Source organism: Jaculus jaculus, chromosome 9 (genome assembly GCF_020740685.1).
Source record: "Jaculus jaculus isolate mJacJac1 chromosome 9, mJacJac1.mat.Y.cur, whole genome shotgun sequence".
Lineage (NCBI taxonomy): Eukaryota > Metazoa > Chordata > Mammalia > Rodentia > Dipodidae > Jaculus > Jaculus jaculus.
In genome coordinates, this window is record NC_059110.1 from 36,565,769 (window position 1) to 36,584,170 (window position 18,402).

The following is an 18,402-nucleotide window of genomic DNA, read 5'->3' on the forward strand; positions in this document are numbered from 1 at the left end:
TAAAGAGTCACTTATCCACTGGACTTCTTCCTGGGCACTGTCAATGTGCTGAGAACAGAGGGAGGGAGAAAATCATGCTAGTTTCTCATTGCATGATCCTGTCCCTCCAACTCCACACCCACTTTTTATCAAGGCTGGCCTTGACCTTATTATATATCCAAGGGTTGATCTGAATTCCTGATACTCCTTTTCCACTTCCTGAGTTCTGGGATTATATATGCATGTGCTACCACACCTGTCTGTTCACTCTTTAGGAAAATTCTTTCGGCTTTCTCAGGGATTCATTTCTACTTTCTCTAATTATTTTCTGACACCTCCATTTTGGGGGGACTTCTTATTAGCAAATCTTTTGACATTTATGTCCTTTGGGGTTTTGGATCATCTCTTGTACACAGGGCTGCTTGGTTTTCACTCTTCTCAGGCAGATACAACCACCGAAGAGACGACAATGATTCTCACTTCTCCATCTCTACCCTGGAGCCCTGTGATTCTCACATACATCTAGCTAATTGCCTGAAAATTACACAGCTCTGCTAGGCTGCTAACGGCACTAAATGTACCTTGACTAAATCATTTCCAAGGTAGAACTTAGCATCTCTTCCAGAAAATCTGTTATTTTTCCTATATTTAATAACTTTTTGACTAGCATGGACTTAACCTAAGAAAATCTAAGAAAAACAGAAATATTCTAGTTCTCTTTTCTTAAATATGTCCTCCATATGAAGTACAGCACTAATTTTAAGAAGCTTAATGTCTTTCAAGTCCATATCTTGGGTTACTCACTTATTGTTCACTCTCCACACTGTTTACCTGGCTTACTGGAGATTGCAGGAGCAGCCAAAATTGTCACAAACCTCTGCTTCAAATGCTGTGAAAGAAACTTTCCTAAGGTACAAATCTGATGGTGTTTCTCCTTAGGTTAGGACTTAGGTGTCCTTGAAGCTAAACTCTATTTCATAGCACATGGCTCTGTACACACTCACTGTTATCTTGGCCTCACCTGGGAATTTCTGCCACAATTCACTTATAGTTACTAATGTGTTCAGCAGAAGGTTACCACTACAAGGATGAAAGTTTCCTGTGATTGAAGAGGTTTGGGAAATGTCTGGCCAAATGAGTTAGATGTTCTGATTGAATAACTGCACAGAGCTCCTGAGAGGCCCACCTGCACTGGGGCGGGGCTCTCTGACATGGGGACAAAGTACAAAGCGGCACTCTTAGATTTACATTAAGTTTTTGTCTCAACTGAGGAGTTTCTCCAAAGCTTTTTGCTCTAAGAAATGTAGCTTCAAAGTGGCACATTCTGTTTTCTGATCATTCCAGGTTTGTGTGCACCTTTCAGCAGTTTGGCATTTCCCCAGGTGCTTTTTGCCCAGAGAATTCTTCACTGATGCTTGTGTCTCAGTGGCCCTTCTTGGGAACTGAACTGTCCTCCACCTAAATGTAACACTGGCTGGCCTGGAACTCACTAGAGAAAGAACCCACTGCACTTCAGCCTGGCCCATGCTAAAACCATAGAGGAATAGGGGAAATGAGCAAGAGTGCTGCTTTCTCTGTGAACCTCATATCAGCAGAAGGGTGAAGGAGATAGACAATGAGGACACTCAACACCTACCAAACCAGAGATACAGAGGCTCCTAAGAGCCCATCACTGAAATAGATTTAAAATGAACCCAACATGGCTCATGGAATCTCATGGAAGAGGGTTGGAAAGATTGTTAGAGCCACAGTTGGGACAATACACACAGAGACATTGCCTTTTTCCCATAACTGATGGCTGCCTCCACAAGGCACGACCCACAAATACCATGGGGATAGCTGGCATCTCCAACAAGAGGGGTCCCTTTGGAGGGTGGCAGGGATGAGGGTAAGAATGGCACCAACAAGTGCTGTTTACATGCTGAGTATGTCCAAAACTAATTAATTAATAATAATAATAATAATAATAATAATAATAAAAACAGGCTGGAGAGATGTTTAGCAGTTAAGACACTTGCCTATGAAGCCTAAGGACTTATGTTCTACTCTCCGGATCCCATGTAAGTCAGAATCACAAAGTGACACAAGCGCACAAGCTCACATATACACATCAGGGGGTGCAGGTGTCTGGAGAGCAATTGCAGTGGCTGGATGCTCTGGCATGCCCATCCTCTCTCTGTTTGTATTGCCCTTGCTCTCTTGCATAAAAAAGGGCAAAAGGGCAGTATATTGGGCTTGCCTCAAAAAAAAAAAAAAAGGAAAGAAAAGAAAAAGAACAGCCTGGCCTTGAATCCATGTATAATTCTCCTGTCTCTGTCTTCCAGTGAATTGGGACTATAGATGCATGCTACCACATCTGGCTTGTATTAAAGGTTTAGCTTCAGATATTGGCAATGCCATAGTAGAGAGAATTAGGGGTTGTACCAAAATAAAAACTACGTACTGCACCATGCTAAGACCTAATAGATATGGCTGTCCATTTTGGTTTTTAGATTATATCTAAATCATATCATATCATATCAATCCATCTATCATCTATCTATCTATTGTAAATATGTGTAAAAGTGTACATTTCCCTTTCTCTAACAACAAATCAAAAACACCTGCTTATATAATCAAATAAAATACTGTTTTGTGAAAGAATTTTTTAAAATCCCAGAATCATAAACTCATGTGATTACTATTCAATTATTTACTTGAACACAATCACATTTTTGTCATTTTTTTAAAGAGCAAAGGATTGGTAGCTGTGCTTGACCACACAACAAATTTTACCATGGGATTCTTTAAAGGAAACATCTCAAAAAAAAAATGGAAAGGAAAGAAAAGCACACAACATTTTTCAAGCCTATTACATGATATAATTTCACAAGTTGTAAGACAGTTTTATGCTTTCAAATTAAGCTCTCCATTTCAAAAAGAAAATGACAGAGCACCATTTGGCTCTTCAATCAGTCTTGTCTAATCCAAACTACCTATAATCTAAGCCAAAGAAACGACTGTATCAATTTTGCACAGAATTTGTGAGTAGCTGAAATTACAGGCAAGGTCTTTCTCCTGATTAGGTTCCCGGGTGCTGTGGATGGCATGATTAAGGCCCATACTGCATTCATGCTATAAAATCTCACCTTGTTTCTGAATCCTTGACAGGGTGAATGATTTCCATCTCCCGTCATTATGGTTTTGATTGCTGACAACGGAAGCCATTCCTGAACCCAGATCATAGCTGACTTTGATGTGTCCATCAGTGAGCTCTACACTCATGAAATCTTTCTATTAATAGAGAAAAAATATCCTAGTGATTAAATACACACAGAAATATGTGAGCATTCATTTTTATGGGGATTATGATGGGACCTGATGGCTAAATTGCTGAATGTGTCTGTCTGTGACAGAAATACATTTCAAAAATAGAACTGGTGCTACTGTTTTATGACTTTTCTTTGAATGGTACTCTAGTACAAATGGCCAAAACCAAGTTACTAGGATATATTCTTTCATTACAAGAGTGCAAAATGGATTCCTTTGAAAAACAGATTAAGGAAATCAAATAAAAGACCATCAAAGAATTGACCTACAAACACTGACCTAAAATAATTAAAGTGAGGTGAAAGAATATTTAGAGTAACCTTTCAACCTAGTTCTCTCAAATATGTTAGGGAAATAGATCTGGTGCTACATAATTCAATCCTGGAAAAATATTCAGTGGGTGCTTCTCATAAAGAATTATCTGAAGAGTTACACTGCAGAGAGATAGCAACTAAGTCAAACTTTGCTTAAAGTCACCAATGAAAATATGTCAGCATTGTGTGTCTCAATTTTTCTCAGCTACCACCTAGCCATTATAGAATACTTTTCATTTTTATAGACATTTCACCAGTAATTGACCATTAGCTGTTTTGATATTCTACAAAAACAAACACATTTCTTATGGAAGATCTACCCTGTGTGTATGCCTTTACCAAGTCTCGTGTGGCAAGATACATCAGGAGAGCACTTGATGAAAATGTTCGGAACTTGAACATGACAGTGGAGATGTTGGGGTACCAGCGAATAGGGCGGCTGACCAATGCATATCCTTCTCCATCAAACTGAATAGTGCCTTCACTGTCTTCCACCTGTGGACTAAAAGAGACATTGCCCACTAGTTAGACATTCTTAGTTTATTGGATCTGTCATCATTCAATGAGCCCAACTATCTCCTGGGATTGGGTTGTAAATTGTGGCAGGCCTGGGACCATCTCAAATATGTCACCTACACTTCTGCTCCTCCCTTAAACTTCCAAACCACATTCTGTCACCTGGACTTTAGCAGGTGTTCCAAAAACAGGTGGTTGGTATTTCAAATGATTTATGCTTTAGGCCAATATTTGGTGAGTAATTGCACTGATGTTGAAGTATGTCTTTGTGATATTTGTGAAAACTTACGGAGACTTGGGATGGGATGAGAATCCATCATGAATTCTATGTCATAATATACATTATATAATGTATAATATATTATATTATTATATATTATTTGTATTATGAATGCATATATGTATGAATGTATGTATGTATATAGGCTTCTACCTTGAATACAGATTAAATCCAGGCAATGAAAGGTGCTGAAATTTAATTGTGTCCTTCCAATATGTCTCCTTCATTAGAATATAACTGTAAAAGACTATCTAGAACTTATGGGCTAGTTCCTATGGTAGGCATAAACTAGGCTGGGCTTTGGCTAATTAATCACAGTAACCATTTTTGAGATCAAGGAGATTTTAAAATAGCAAAATGCTTCACAGAGAATATTTGGGCTATAAAGGTTGAACAATTAATGATTAATTTTCAACTCCTGTTTTCATATTTATCTTAAATATGTTTCAAATATGAATCAATCTACTTATGATCTCTCTCTCTCTCTCTCTCTCTCTCTCTGTCTGTCTCTCTGTCTCTCTCTGTCATATGTCTATCATCTATACATGCATCCATCCAATTTTATCTGCTTTTATTTAAAAGTACATATCCTATGGGGATATTTCCCATTTTTCAATGCTAGCATATTAACATATACTTAATCTCTGAAATTAGACTGTTGTATATACTATACAGTAAAGGGTCTATTGATAAATATTATTGCACTCTAATACAATATTAGAAACTGAGAATATCATTTTCATGAAATCACAGCTAATGATAAAATCAAAGCACATAAAAATGAATAGGTTTAAATAGAAAGAGATGTTATACACTTTGTAAAACCTGGCCTTCCTTCTGTTCCTAAACCAAAGGAGATATAAAACACTAAAGACAAAATTAAGTGCTTTTTTCAATCTTCATGAAACATGTTTACTGGAAGACCAAGAAACTAAGTTCGTTTACTAGCACCATCATTGATTTGGGTATTATTTCATCCTGATTATGAATGTACTCACTTACAGACCATTGCACTGGAGGTAAAATGATGTTTAAGAGAGTAAGCATAGAATTGGCTAGAGTTCTTAGCTACTAGGACTTTGTGTAATGTACTGCTATTGTACAAAAGGCAGCACAGGAAAGGACAGCGCAGTTCTTCATTACCACTTTCTGTGTGCTGTGTTTGGCTCATTATATTGTCACTTATAACTTAAAAAATATCTACCCTCCCATCAGATAACCCTCACTGTAAATGTACAGAATCAAAGGGAAAATGTTACAGTTTATTTTTCTGGTATAAAAACATGGGGTATTTAGACTTCAACATCATTATGTTTCTAATCTATGAGAGAAGTTAATAGATTAGATACCAAATATCCAGGAGTCTGATATGGAACCTCACAAAGGCCTTGCTATAAATCATTTAATAATGTATGTTGGAGTTTCTCAAACATGGAATGGAAGTTCCAAACTCTTTTTTTTTTTTTAAGTTCCTTAAACTCCTACATTCTATTGAAGCAAAAAAAAATATCAATGTATAAATTTTCTGGTGTGTGTCTTTTAAAACCTTCATTGTCAAGGACTTCCCCTTCCTTGGTTAAGGCTATTCCAAAGTATTTCTTTGTGTGTGTGTGTGTGTGTGTGTGTGTGTGTGTGTGTGTGTGTAAGTGACTATTGTGAATGGGCCTGTTTCTCTAATTCTTCTCTTTGTTGATATTTAACCAGGCTACTGAATTTTGAGTTAACTTTGTACCTGGCCACTTGGCTGAAAGTGTTTATCAGCTAGAAGTTCTCTGCTGAAGTCTTTATGTTTCTTATCTATGTAATCATGTCATCTGCAAATAAGGACAAGTTGAGTTTTTTCTTTCTGATTTATATCCTTCTTATTTCTTTTTCTTGTCTTATTGCTCTAGCTAAGTTTTTTTTTTTATGAGAGGGAGCGAGGAGAAAGAGAGAGTAAGGAGAGAGAGAGAGAGAGAGAGAGAGAGAGAGAGAGAGAGAGAGAGAGGGAGGGAGGGAGAGGGAGAGGGAGAGAATTGGCACATCAAGGCCTCCAGCTACTGCAATTGAGCTCCAGATGAGTGCATCTGATTTATGTGGGATCTAGGGAGTCAAATATGGGTCCCTAGGCTTTGCACACAAGCACTTTAACTGCTAAATCATATCTCCAGCCCAGGCTATGTCTTTAAGTACTATATTAAATAGAAATGGAGAGAGTGTTTTATGGAATACTTCCAGTTACCCATTCAGCATGATGTTGGCTATAGGTTTGATATATACAGCTTTTATTCTGACAAATACATTCCCTCAATGCCTAGTTTATCCAGTAGTTTTATCATGAAGGGATGTAGGTTTTGTCAAAGGCCTTTTCTATATCTCTTAAGATGTCTTTGAGGCTCTATCTTCCAAATTACTATCATAGGAGGTCCAAGCATATATAACACATGAGTTTATGGTGGATATTTGCTTCCAACCACTATAGTTCCTTTAAAAACATATTACACAGTGCAATATATGTGCATAAAAATGTCAAAATACCAATGAAAAATTATTAAAAGTGTACACACATAATATGCTTTTGCATAAATTATTATGGCTTCTTATTTATATGTATGGTATTTTGGATGTGAGATAATTATCAGAAATAAAATGGCTTGTTAACAAAAATATTTTTAATGCACATGAATTAAAAACTTTGAGCCATTACAACTCATTTAATGCTGTATAGAAGATGCTTCTCAAGCACAGAAAAGATATTTTTATACATTTGTAAATTTGGCATCATTACCTCAATTTGTATGTGTGTGTGTGTTTGCCTTTGTAAACTGTTGTAAACAGGACATATGTATGTATACATGTCATAACAACAACAAAAAAAACAAATCTGGGCTGGAGAGATGGCTTAGTGGTTAAGTGCTTGCCTGTGAAGCCTAAGGACCCCCGTTCAAGGCTCGACTCCCCAGGATCCACGTTAGCCAGATGCACAAGGGGGTGCATGTGTCTGGAGTTCGTTTGCAGTGGCTGGAAGCCCTGGCGTGCCCATTCTCTCTCTGTCTCTCTCTTTCTCTCTGCTTGCAAATAAATACATTAAAATAAAGAAATAAATTTTTAAAAAAAATTTTAAAAAAGACAAATCTATTGGGTTTTGTTACTAGGAGTGACCAAACATAAAATAGTCCACTTCATTGAAATAATTAGCTATTAGCCACAAAAGGGCTTCAAATTGGTGATTTGGGAGTGAGAAAAACTGAGATCATGTAGATGTTTTATGAATCATGCTGGAATTTTCCTGTTGATTTTATGTGCATCTACTGGGAAAAATGACTACATTTTTCACTTCATAAATGCAGGTAGGGTCTTGCTCTAGCTCAAGCTGACCTATGTAGTCTCAGGGTGGCCTTGAACTCATGGCAATCTTCCTACCTCTGCCTCCCAGAGTGGTGGGATTAAAGGCGTGCACCACTACGCCTGGCTTAACTTGATTTTTACTTATTTATTTATTTATTTTGCTTTTTTGAGGTAGCATCTTACTCTAGCCCAGGATGACCTGGATTTCACTATATAATCTCAGGTTGATCTCAAACTCACAGTGATACTCCTACCCTGTTTTCCAAGTGCTGGGATTAAAGGTGTGCGCCACCACACCTGGATTGATTTTTATTTATTGGTTAGACCTGGATATGTAGCTAAGTCAGTGTGCATTGTTTATGCTCCTTTGCAACGTGCTCTTCTACCTGTGCATGTTCTGTACAGATCAATGTGCATTGGGGCTTGGTTTTTAAATTTTAAAAATAATTTTAATTTTCAGCTAAATATATTTTACCTCTGGTAGCTTTTGGATTTTAATCTTATTTTGACTTCATATGTTTAAGGAAAATGGATTATACCTTTTAAATATATACCCTACTGATTACTCTTTCTAAAACACATTAACACTTGTATCCCTTACATTAACTACCAACTAATATAGACTTTTACCAATGACATTCTAAGGTTTATACAGATTTTTCCAGTATCTCCTTCAGCTTCATCTTTTTACATCTTCCCCATAAAATAACGTTTGTCCTTTAACTGGAATGATTGGTCTTTATGTTAAAATTAAAAAAGGAAACAAGAATAAAATACCACCTGATGTTCTATAAGTATTACTGTTAAAAGGACAAATGAGAGAAAAAAAAAGTGTCGGGGACTATCACACAAAATTTAATCAGATCGTTTATAAAAATAACAACCCATGATTTTTGCACAACTCAAAAAGGTACATTTAAAAATCTGGACTCAAACCAGGCATGGTGGCACATGCCTTTAATTCCAGCACTTGGGATTAGCAGAGGTAGGAGGATCGTCGTGGGTTTGAGGGCACCCTGAGACTACATCATGAATTCCAGGTCAGCCTGAGCCAGAGTGAGATCTTACCTTGAAAAAAACCAAAAAATAAAAAATAAAAATAAAAGTAAATAAATCTGGACTTATTTTGATAACAATTGGTGTAAAGCAGATTTACAGAATGTCAGAGATTAACAAAACCTCACCATGGCGGACGAGAAGAGGGTAGTGGACACTTCTAATCAGAAGAAAAGTGCACGTGAACACAGCAGTGCGCAGGCTGCATTGTGGGACAGTTACTCTTAAACAGGATGTCTTCAATGTGCTGGCTTATTACACATTCAGCTGCCCTAATGTAGTGTCAAACCCTGGGCCGAGCTGTAGATGTGACTCTGTTCACTACTAACCAGAATCATTCTCCCACTTGCCAATCCTTTATGCACAAATTCACACTTGCTTGTTGCCTCTTTTCTAAAACATTTTTGGCATTCCACCCTTCCTACATTACTATCTATAATCTCAAGGACTTGAATGTTGTCCATATGACATCTGCTAAGTTTTCTTATTGAACTTTTATCCAGTGTTAAGGTTCCACTCAAGTGTTGCCTCCTCCACAAAGCCAATTTTGATGTTCTATACCCTTTCAAAGATTTTTCAAAGTATGCCTTATAGTTTAACTTTTGTCTGGGAGTAACTTCCTCTATGAAACTCTAGCAATAATGAGAAAGAAATTTAAAATACACTCTGCTATATTAATGGGGCACTTGGGTTTTAGAAGTGTTCGTGTGCCCTTTAAATTAGAAATAAAAAGTACAAACTCCTTAGCATGCTTGAACTGCTCTATATGTCACATTAAGTTTTCAGGTATTTAGTGGGTGGGTATTTTATAGCTATACTTTAATATCATTAAATGCTTTTGGGCTCAGGTGATGGGGGCTGGAAATATCGTATGCTAAACAATCCTCTACTTATAGGTCATTACTTAAATCCTCTACTCAAGTATATATAAAATGTTTTACTTTCTATATACTCATTGTATATGGCATAATATGTTCTAGACTCTATGTTAAATTTACTTCTGAATATTATGGTACTTCCCCTTGCAATGGCTTGGCCTTGTGTTCTGTTTTGCTAAAGTAGAATCTCAGATTTCCCATGTTTTCCCATGGTGGTGCTTGTAGGACCTTATACGTCAATTTGAAAAGTCCTGTAGGAGATGAAACGTGGCCAGGATCTAAATGTATGCTTAATCAGTTTGGGGAGTGCTCTCTTTATGAAATAATAATTGTGACCACAAGACTTCCATAGATAAGCAAGATCCCTTGCATACAAAGGGCACTGGAGTAGAAAGTGATAGTAGTTTAACTGACTGTGGCTCAAGTCTCACCTTGCAGATTTGATGAGAACATACAGCCACGTGAAAGTTGTGCTGAAGTAGCCCCAGGGACCTTGGAAAATGCTGGCCCCCGTGCAGGTAGGGACGTGAAATACTATTCATTTTTGCCAAATCCACTTCTAAGCACAACCATTTCAAACCCACTCCACAACATAACAGGATCTTGTATAACGAAGTAAAACCTTTGTGACGCACAGGACAGATCTCAGGAGAGTTCACTTTGCAACTAACCTGACAGTACATCCTTTGCAGTCTCCTTCTTTTTCTCGGAAGTTCCATAAACCTATAGGCTTGCTGTCAAAGTAGGTTTCGCCCATACAGCCAGTGAATGTAATCACACGTACAGCATCCGCTTTCTGCAGAGAGGCAGATGGCATTTGTTAGAATTTAGGATCTCACAAATGCTTTTACAGTGTCTGTGACAGGGATTAGCAGCAGAAGCCAACACAGTTATTTTCCACTCTTTTTGGTAGTCTTGGTCTTTCTCTTCTGACCACATATAGCCTCATAGTTACTTCAGGATGTGTCAACATAAAGGGCATACCTCAAACACTTCTTCCATGGCTCCTGGTTATGTTTTTAAATGCTACCTAAAATGGGACTGTATTTACCAAAAGGTACATCATCTCTATTTGTAAATACATTTATCTTTTTGTGTCCTCAGATAATTGGTTCCAGAACCCCCACTGACACCACAGTTCTTAGATGCTGAATTATATAACATTGTGTATATGCATATGTATGTATGTGTGAAGGTATGCATATTTGTATGCATGTAATGCATGTACGTTTCCACATACTTCAAGCGATCTGTGGATTAAATATAAAACTAAACAACTGCTATATTATGATGTTTGAGAAATAATGAAAGAAAAGCCATCTGTACAAATTCAACGTAGATTCAACTTTGTTTTACTTTTCAAATACTTTTTATCATTTTATTGTTGAATCTCAGGATAGGGAACCCATGTATACCAAAGGCAAAAAATAAGCAATTTCTACTTTACTCTGTTTGTAACATGGGATTCCGATGGGAATTAAATTACATTTTCATGCTAAGATCAATGCCTAGCACAGATCAACTGTATATTAAGCATTAGTACATGCATACTATTTTCTAAGGGTAAATCCATAGTACACTAAGATTTTCTCTTGAGACTATGAAGACGTGAAAGAGAGGAGAGGAGACACACAGTTAAATCAAATGAAAATGAAGTTTTCATTACCATTTAGAGCCAAGCAGGTCTTCCATTCAAGAGAACGAAGAAAATGATAACTTTCTAAGAGGAGGACTATGTAGGTTTATATAGATGCTTTTGGCTAATATTCCTAGCACAGGGCCTGAAGTCTGAAAACTATCTGTTGGATGCCAGTTCTGGTGTCACTGTCCTGGGGACAGTCCTTATACTTAATACTTGCCACAATCCCAAAAGAGGAAAATGACCTGGTCCACTCTAAAGAACCTGGGAGTTTAAACAACTGTTGTTTTATCCTTGACATACTGAAAATAAATTTCCTATTTTGTTGGCTATAATTTCATAAATTCTACACAATATTTAATCTTCATTGTCAACTTGGTGTGATTTAAAAATCATACAGAGGGCTAGAGAGATGGCTTAGTGGTTAAGAGCTTGCTTATAAAGCCTAAGGATCCTGGTTCGAGGCTTAATTCCCCAGGACCCACGTTAGCCAAATACACAAGGGGGTGCATGCGTCTGGAGTTTGTTTGCAGTGGCTGGAGGCCCTGGCGTGCCCATTCTCTCTCTCTCTCCCCCTCTTTCTCTCTCTTCTTGTTGCTCTCAAATAAATAAAAATAAACAGAAGTATTAAAATCACATGAAAACACATCTCTATGTATCTATATGGTTGCTTCCAGAAAGGTTTAACTGAGTTGGGAAGAACCATATGTGTGGAACAAGGCTGAATAAAATGGAGAAAGTGAGGGCTGAAAGATTGCTCAGTGGTTAAAGATGCTTGTTTGCAAAGCCTGATGGCCCAGGTTTGATTCCCCAGTTCCCATGTCAGTCAGATGTACAAAGTAGCACATACATCTGGAGTTCATTTGCTGTGGCTAGAGGCCCTGGCATACCCATTCCATATTTTCTCTCTCTGCTTGCAGATAAAAAAAAATTTTTTTTTTAAAGGATAAAGTGAACTGGGCATCAGCATTTATCACTGTCTGCTGCCATGTCTTCTTCCTCATCGTGGACTGTCCCCTCAAACCATGAGTCTAACTAAATCCTTTCTTCCTTAAGTTGTATTTGTCAAATATTTGGTCAGAGTAACAAGAAAAATAACCAGTCCCCTTTCCCCTGAATTATCTGAAAAGTGGGACAGACTGACATGTTTTAGAAGCAATATAGCAAGATGGTCAATGAATAGTTGAAAATTTGTAATTAAAGTTTTAGTTTAGACCTGTCAGTATGAACCTCTTCCCACAGCTGTGTCTATGTAGAGAGACTGTCAATGAGGACCAGTGACATCCCTGATCAGAGTGGTCCTTGGGGTGCTCCATCAGCAATGAGAGCCTCTTGGTTTTCAAGAGGTTGATCATCCTACTGATGGAAGTCCTTGCTTTCTGTATCTCCTCACATTCTGAGATATTCTACACAAGGGATCCCTGCTCATTTGAATTTAACCAGAAAATTCATTAAGTTACTCGTTTCCAGCTTTTGGTTCCTATTGTGATTGGAAAGAGCCTCAGAATTCTTGGCCCAGTGATTTCTTGACATTTTCTGTGGATTTCATTTTGTGCATGTGTCTGTGATCCCTGAGAAGGATACAAACTTCCTTTGTACTTGTGACATCTGCATAATAAAAATTACTTAATGTACATTTAACATTTGCCTGCCATGTTCTTGACATTTGTTATATCTATAACACTCATGATCTTATTCCTCACTGTAGGAGTGAAGCAGGGAGATGAGGAAAAGAGACTCTCTGACATCTCAGTCTGTGTATGAATCCCAGCTCTCACACTAAGGACTATTGACCTTGATTAAAACATTCAAGTTCCCTCTTCTTCAGAGTCATTAACTATTAAATAAAGAGGATTTGGTTTTTGGTCTACTCTATGTGGTCTGAATGTTTGTCTCCTCCCAAAGGTTTTACATTGGAATCCTAGTCCCCAAGGCATGAAGCTTTAGGGAAGTAATTAGGTTATTTGAATATACCCATTTATGAATGGGAATAGTGTCCTTATCAAAGGGGCCCAAGGAAATTCATTCACCCCTTCTGCCATAGGATGAAACATCAAGAAAGTCCCTCCTGTGTTGAATGGGATCTCATTAGACACCAATATACTGTCACCGTGACTTTGGACATTCCAACCTCTAGAACTTCACGTTTGTGTGTTGCTTATAAGAAGTCCAAATAGATCAAGAGACTTTTTGGGGTTGTTGTGAAGAGTGTCTGAGTTAATTCATTTGCATTGTGTAATTTGTATACAATTAACATACATTAATTTGAACATTATTTAGCGCATAGTGAGGATTATTTAAAAAGGTTATCAAGGTTGTATCCACCAATATGCAAGTGATGCAGATATTTTTACTATCATATTCTAACCTGAAAATTGAATCCCAAAAGATTTAAGTGACTTGTATAAGTTCATATTTTAGTAGGTGATAGAAGAGGAAAATAAAACCTATATGGCTTTAGTGCTATCATGGGCTAAATACTCTACATTTATCTTTCTGGGCAGCAGAGAAAGTTGTGAAATGACTATATATTATCACATTCTATGGAATGAGGTTGAGTTTAGTGTGTAACTGTGGAATTAATTTCCATTCTTTGGAGTCACATCCTGTATATAAACCAAATCAAACAGCCTCATTCTGTATGAGGGTTGAGTTTTCATCAATTCGGGGTCACCCTGACTAATCTCATTCCATGGTAGTTCTGACAAGTCCAGGATTATTCATATTTGCTTGTGCTCTTGTATTTTATCCACAGGTCATTTTCAATGGCTAATTCCATTTAATCAACTGAAGATTCTTTAAAAAGCAGGCACTTTACAATTTAAAATGCATAAGGACCTGTCATGAAGCAATTATGAATATTAAGTGCATTACTCTATAAGAATGAGAAGAGCAACTCAAAAACTTTCAAAGGCAGATCATGATTTGAAAGCTTATGACCCTGTGGTATTTCCCAAGTTATTCATAAATCTTTTAATTAGATGTGAATATGAACTTCATAGCACTTCATATTTATAAATCATAAGCTGACTTAGAAAACGTATATTTAAGTAACTCTTTTCTCTCAAGTCAACTAAAACAAGATTATCAATAAAAAACCCTAATTCCATAGATAAGAAAAAACAACTATTGGGCCTGAAAATATGTTGTAGTTACCCTCTTGTTGCTGAGTAAAGAAACACCCAGCCCAAGCAATTGATAAGAAAGTATTTATTTGGCTTATAGTCTTAAGGGCAAGCTTTTTGATGGCAAGGGAAAGCATGCCATGTGCAGAGGCTCAATATCACCTCTGCCATGGCAGGTGGAAAGCAGCAGCTGGAGAGGAAACAGATCACTGGTAAGGGATGTTTTGGCTACAAGACTTTTAAACCAATCCCCAACAACACACCTCCTTCAGTAAGGCTCCACCTCCTAATTTCCACCAGCCTGGGACCAAAGATTCAGAACACTTGAGTTTATGGGGAACATCTAATTCAAACCCCATAATTTATGTAGTCTTTATGCATTGAAGTTTTACAACTGAAAGAAAAAGTTCTCCTTGATGTGGTAAAACATGCTAGCACCTGGAAAAAAAAAAGTTTGAGACCAATTTGGCTACATTTTGAGACCTGGTCTCAAAAAACAAAACTAAACAAAGCAAAGCAAAGCAAAGCACAAAAGGAGATTTTATAGAAAATAAATGCATGGTTTCATAAACATAAGTTAAATCAAAATGGCTAAGTTTCTTCAGAGTTCTATCTTGCCTTCTCCAAGTTACCTATAAAGATGAAATACACAGGCTGGGAAAGACTAAGTTACCTTTATTTTTCCAGTCAAGCCACCAACAAATAGCATTGCATTTGCATCCACATCTAGAATTGTATATCCTGGAGGAGACACTGCATGGTAGGTGCTGGGCACAATGCTGGCTTTGGGCCCATCCAGGGCTCTCACAGAAATAGATCCATTTCTCCCCGTTCTTCAAGTATATGTGTTGAACACAAAGAAAAATACAGAAAATGAAATAATGTGCCATTTCTATCAACTTCAGATTTGAAATACAAACCATAAAAAGAAAACAGTTGTTTGGAAAATTTCAGGTCCAAGCATTCCAAATTCAGTAGATCTCATCTCAGTACTCAGAGCCCAACTTCGACTGGGAATTTCCAATGATAGGAAATGGCAAAGCAACCATGAGCTGATGAAATTATTACAGGTCAAGTACAGAGCATGTTCCCTGTTGCTTTGTATAAGAATTCACTGTTTTCTAACATGTACAGCTTAAATAAGTTTTATGACTTCATTTAGTATTTGGTCAAATTTAATTTGGCAAGTGAACTCCAAATATTCCCCCCTTCTGCAACCTAAGTTGAGTATAATTTCTTCTAAAATTCTTATACTGTATTCAGTTGCTGAAGTAGTCTTCCTGGAATTATATGTGTTTTACTGTTTGGCTATCAGTCTAATGTATATGATATAATAGTTAGTCTTTAGAACTGTGTATACAAATTGTATGGAAGTTCATTTTTAAATTCAATTAAGAGGTCTTTGAAAGCTATTACCACTTTATGTCATTTTCTTTCTAAGTGACAGATTTCCATGAGATGTTAAGTATGAAAATCTGGTCTGTCCTCTGAGACCAGCAGTCACAACAAAACTTCAGCGTTGCATTTCTTGCTCTGCATCTCATTTTAGTAAATGTTTCATCATTGAGGGGGCAGTGCTAAATGAAATACATGGGAACAAAAAAATGCATTTAATCAACTAAGGTTCTTTAACAGAATCTCTTCTGACAGAACTGTATTTTTTGTGAATAAATCCCCTTAACCACAGTTAAGTACTTAAACCCTCCCAATACCACCACATACATGAATACATTCTCTCTTTTCCAAGTATCTCAAAAGGAGACTAAAACTATTGTTTTCATTTACTCTTTTCATGTGGAAACATTTAGACCCATATAAATAAAATGAAAGTCTGCCTGCTCCTCATCTAGAGGCAACAGTCTTCTCTCTTCTCTGGTTAATTTCATCTCCAGCTCCAGGCCCTTAACTATACTTTCAACTCCTGGCTGCTCAGGGTTTAATAGGGAGTTAAGGATTAAAGAAGAGAAAACAAGGGTAAAGTACTGAATGGTTTAGTAAACAAGTTACATGCTGCTAGCAGTTGGAAAATTGAATTAAAGCTTCAGCAAGAATTGCTAATTTAACTGTTACTTTCCATTTTCAATGGTAGGGATGGCCCTGACAAATGACCTGTGGAAGCCATCACTTTGCACAGAATATGTCCCAAAGCATGGTCATTATGAGGGTTATCAGAGGAGCAGTATACACCAAGGATAAGAAAGATGGCAATGTATATGCTCAGTAACCATATGAACAAAGATCTTTAGTTTTGGGGAGTTTTCTTGTTTTTAATTTTCAGATGAGTTAATATGGCTGAAACAGCTTTCTCATTCCACTCCAATTGCAAGTAGAAAAAAAAGATTAAAGGTCAGAAGTGGACTAGTTATGGGTCACTATCTTAAGTGTATATCGGTTACTAAGAGAGACAACAAGCATACATGTTTTCCCACATGTATACCTGCACATAAACTCCACTCAGAAGCCATCTTTCATATGGTGATACCTCATCAAAATTGAAATAGGATTTTTCTAATAAACTGGGAATCTTCTTCAGAAATTATACTTTAAAATTGATTTAATTATCATAAATTTTATTGAGTAGTTACCTTGACACTTCGATGCGGTACCAGTATGAGTCATCAATTGTCAAATCTGGATACTCCACACGCCCGACTCCAGATCCAACATCCCACAGGAAGCTTACTTTTCCCTTTCGCATTTCTATAGCCAGAAAGTCAATCTAGTTCAGAGGAAAGGAATAGCAGTAGACTTAGGTATAAAGCACACTGAAAGAGAAGGCCTGTTGAGTATTTTTCAAATGGTGCCATTTGCAGACACAGGAAATTATTATTGGATTTAGGATTCTTTATTGTTTTCACCCAAGACATCAATATTTTTCTGAGGTCACGATCATTTTCTTATCCTAAAATAAATCAGTCTTCCTCATATGATTGGTAGATACCTGTGAGAAAGTTGTTCATCTTAGAAGAGTCTCACATATGCAATGTCAAACAATTTGAATAGAAAGAATTAGAATCGTGCAGGTGTGTTTTGTAGACAGCAGTTGGTGTTTCAGTCTGAGTCACAGATTCAAGAAAATTAGAAGAGTTTACATTGGTAAGAAATTAGTGTAAAAATTGCTATTTTAATTACATTAACGTGAAAGGTCATTATCATTTCTTAACTTTAAGAAAAATCTTTATTTCGCTCTTCAGTAGCTTGGCCTGAAAATATGATTCACAATAAATGCTGGTATACTGACAAAATGAAACAAAAGTACCTGCATGCTGGAAAGGATTGTTTTCATATTTATTTGCCTCCTACTTCAATTTGACACTTAAGAACTTTGAAGAAGGAGTCTGAAGACTTAACACATAAGAAAGTATAGACAATTTAGGAATTATGTTAGTGCATCCTATTACATTTTCCTCATTATCAAGATTAGACTCTGACCTCCACACATACACAGTACCTTAATGAAAAGTTAAATATTAGACTTACAAATTTGGCACTTCCAAGATAAAAAAGGAGATTGTCAGGAACCGCTGTCTTGACATTGACAATGATATTATTGTAGCTTCCTTTCTTGATTTCTGGCTTGTATGTTCTAACGCAGTCACCTCCTGAAGACACAGATACTTTGATCTTCAAGAAAAACAAGGTACAAAGACCTATGACTATATCTCCCAGAAAGTTTGAAGTAGTTCTCAAATAACCACAAAGCCATCATCATTTTTTTCTTTGAAGTAATTTTTCAGTCATCAAATAGAATCATTAAGTTCCCATATGCAGACGCCACCCAGCTCATCAGATGAGTTCCTCTCAGCGTTTGGACAATGAGCTGTTCACAGTTCCATAGCCTGTCTTCTATCACACCGCTGTTTTTGAAGCATGCAACTAACAAATTCTTGCCATCATCCCTTTCTCCTTTTCAGGGACTTTTCAAAGAAGGATTTTGTACAAAGAAAATGGGGATGATCTTCAGTAAGGCGGTTCAATA

At 37.0% G+C, this 18,402-nt stretch overlaps 1 protein-coding gene across 3 annotated transcripts in view; it reads right to left on the bottom strand.

Moving 5' to 3' along the window:
• The window catches only part of Lama2 (laminin subunit alpha 2), a 640,019-nt gene that overhangs the window by 46,749 nt on the left and 574,868 nt on the right, over positions 1–18,402 (bottom strand). For all 3 annotated transcript variants that reach the window (XM_045157983.1, XM_045157982.1, XM_045157984.1), the window contains 6 exons: positions 17,904–18,047; positions 17,009–17,142; positions 15,097–15,256; positions 10,331–10,455; positions 3,942–4,104; positions 3,108–3,252 (listed from right to left, as the gene is read on the bottom strand). In XM_045157983.1, the coding sequence (XP_045013918.1) occupies positions 3,108–3,252; positions 3,942–4,104; positions 10,331–10,455; positions 15,097–15,256; positions 17,009–17,142; positions 17,904–18,047 (871 nt within the window). The remainder of the gene's footprint in view (positions 1–3,107; positions 3,253–3,941; positions 4,105–10,330; positions 10,456–15,096; positions 15,257–17,008; positions 17,143–17,903; positions 18,048–18,402) is intronic.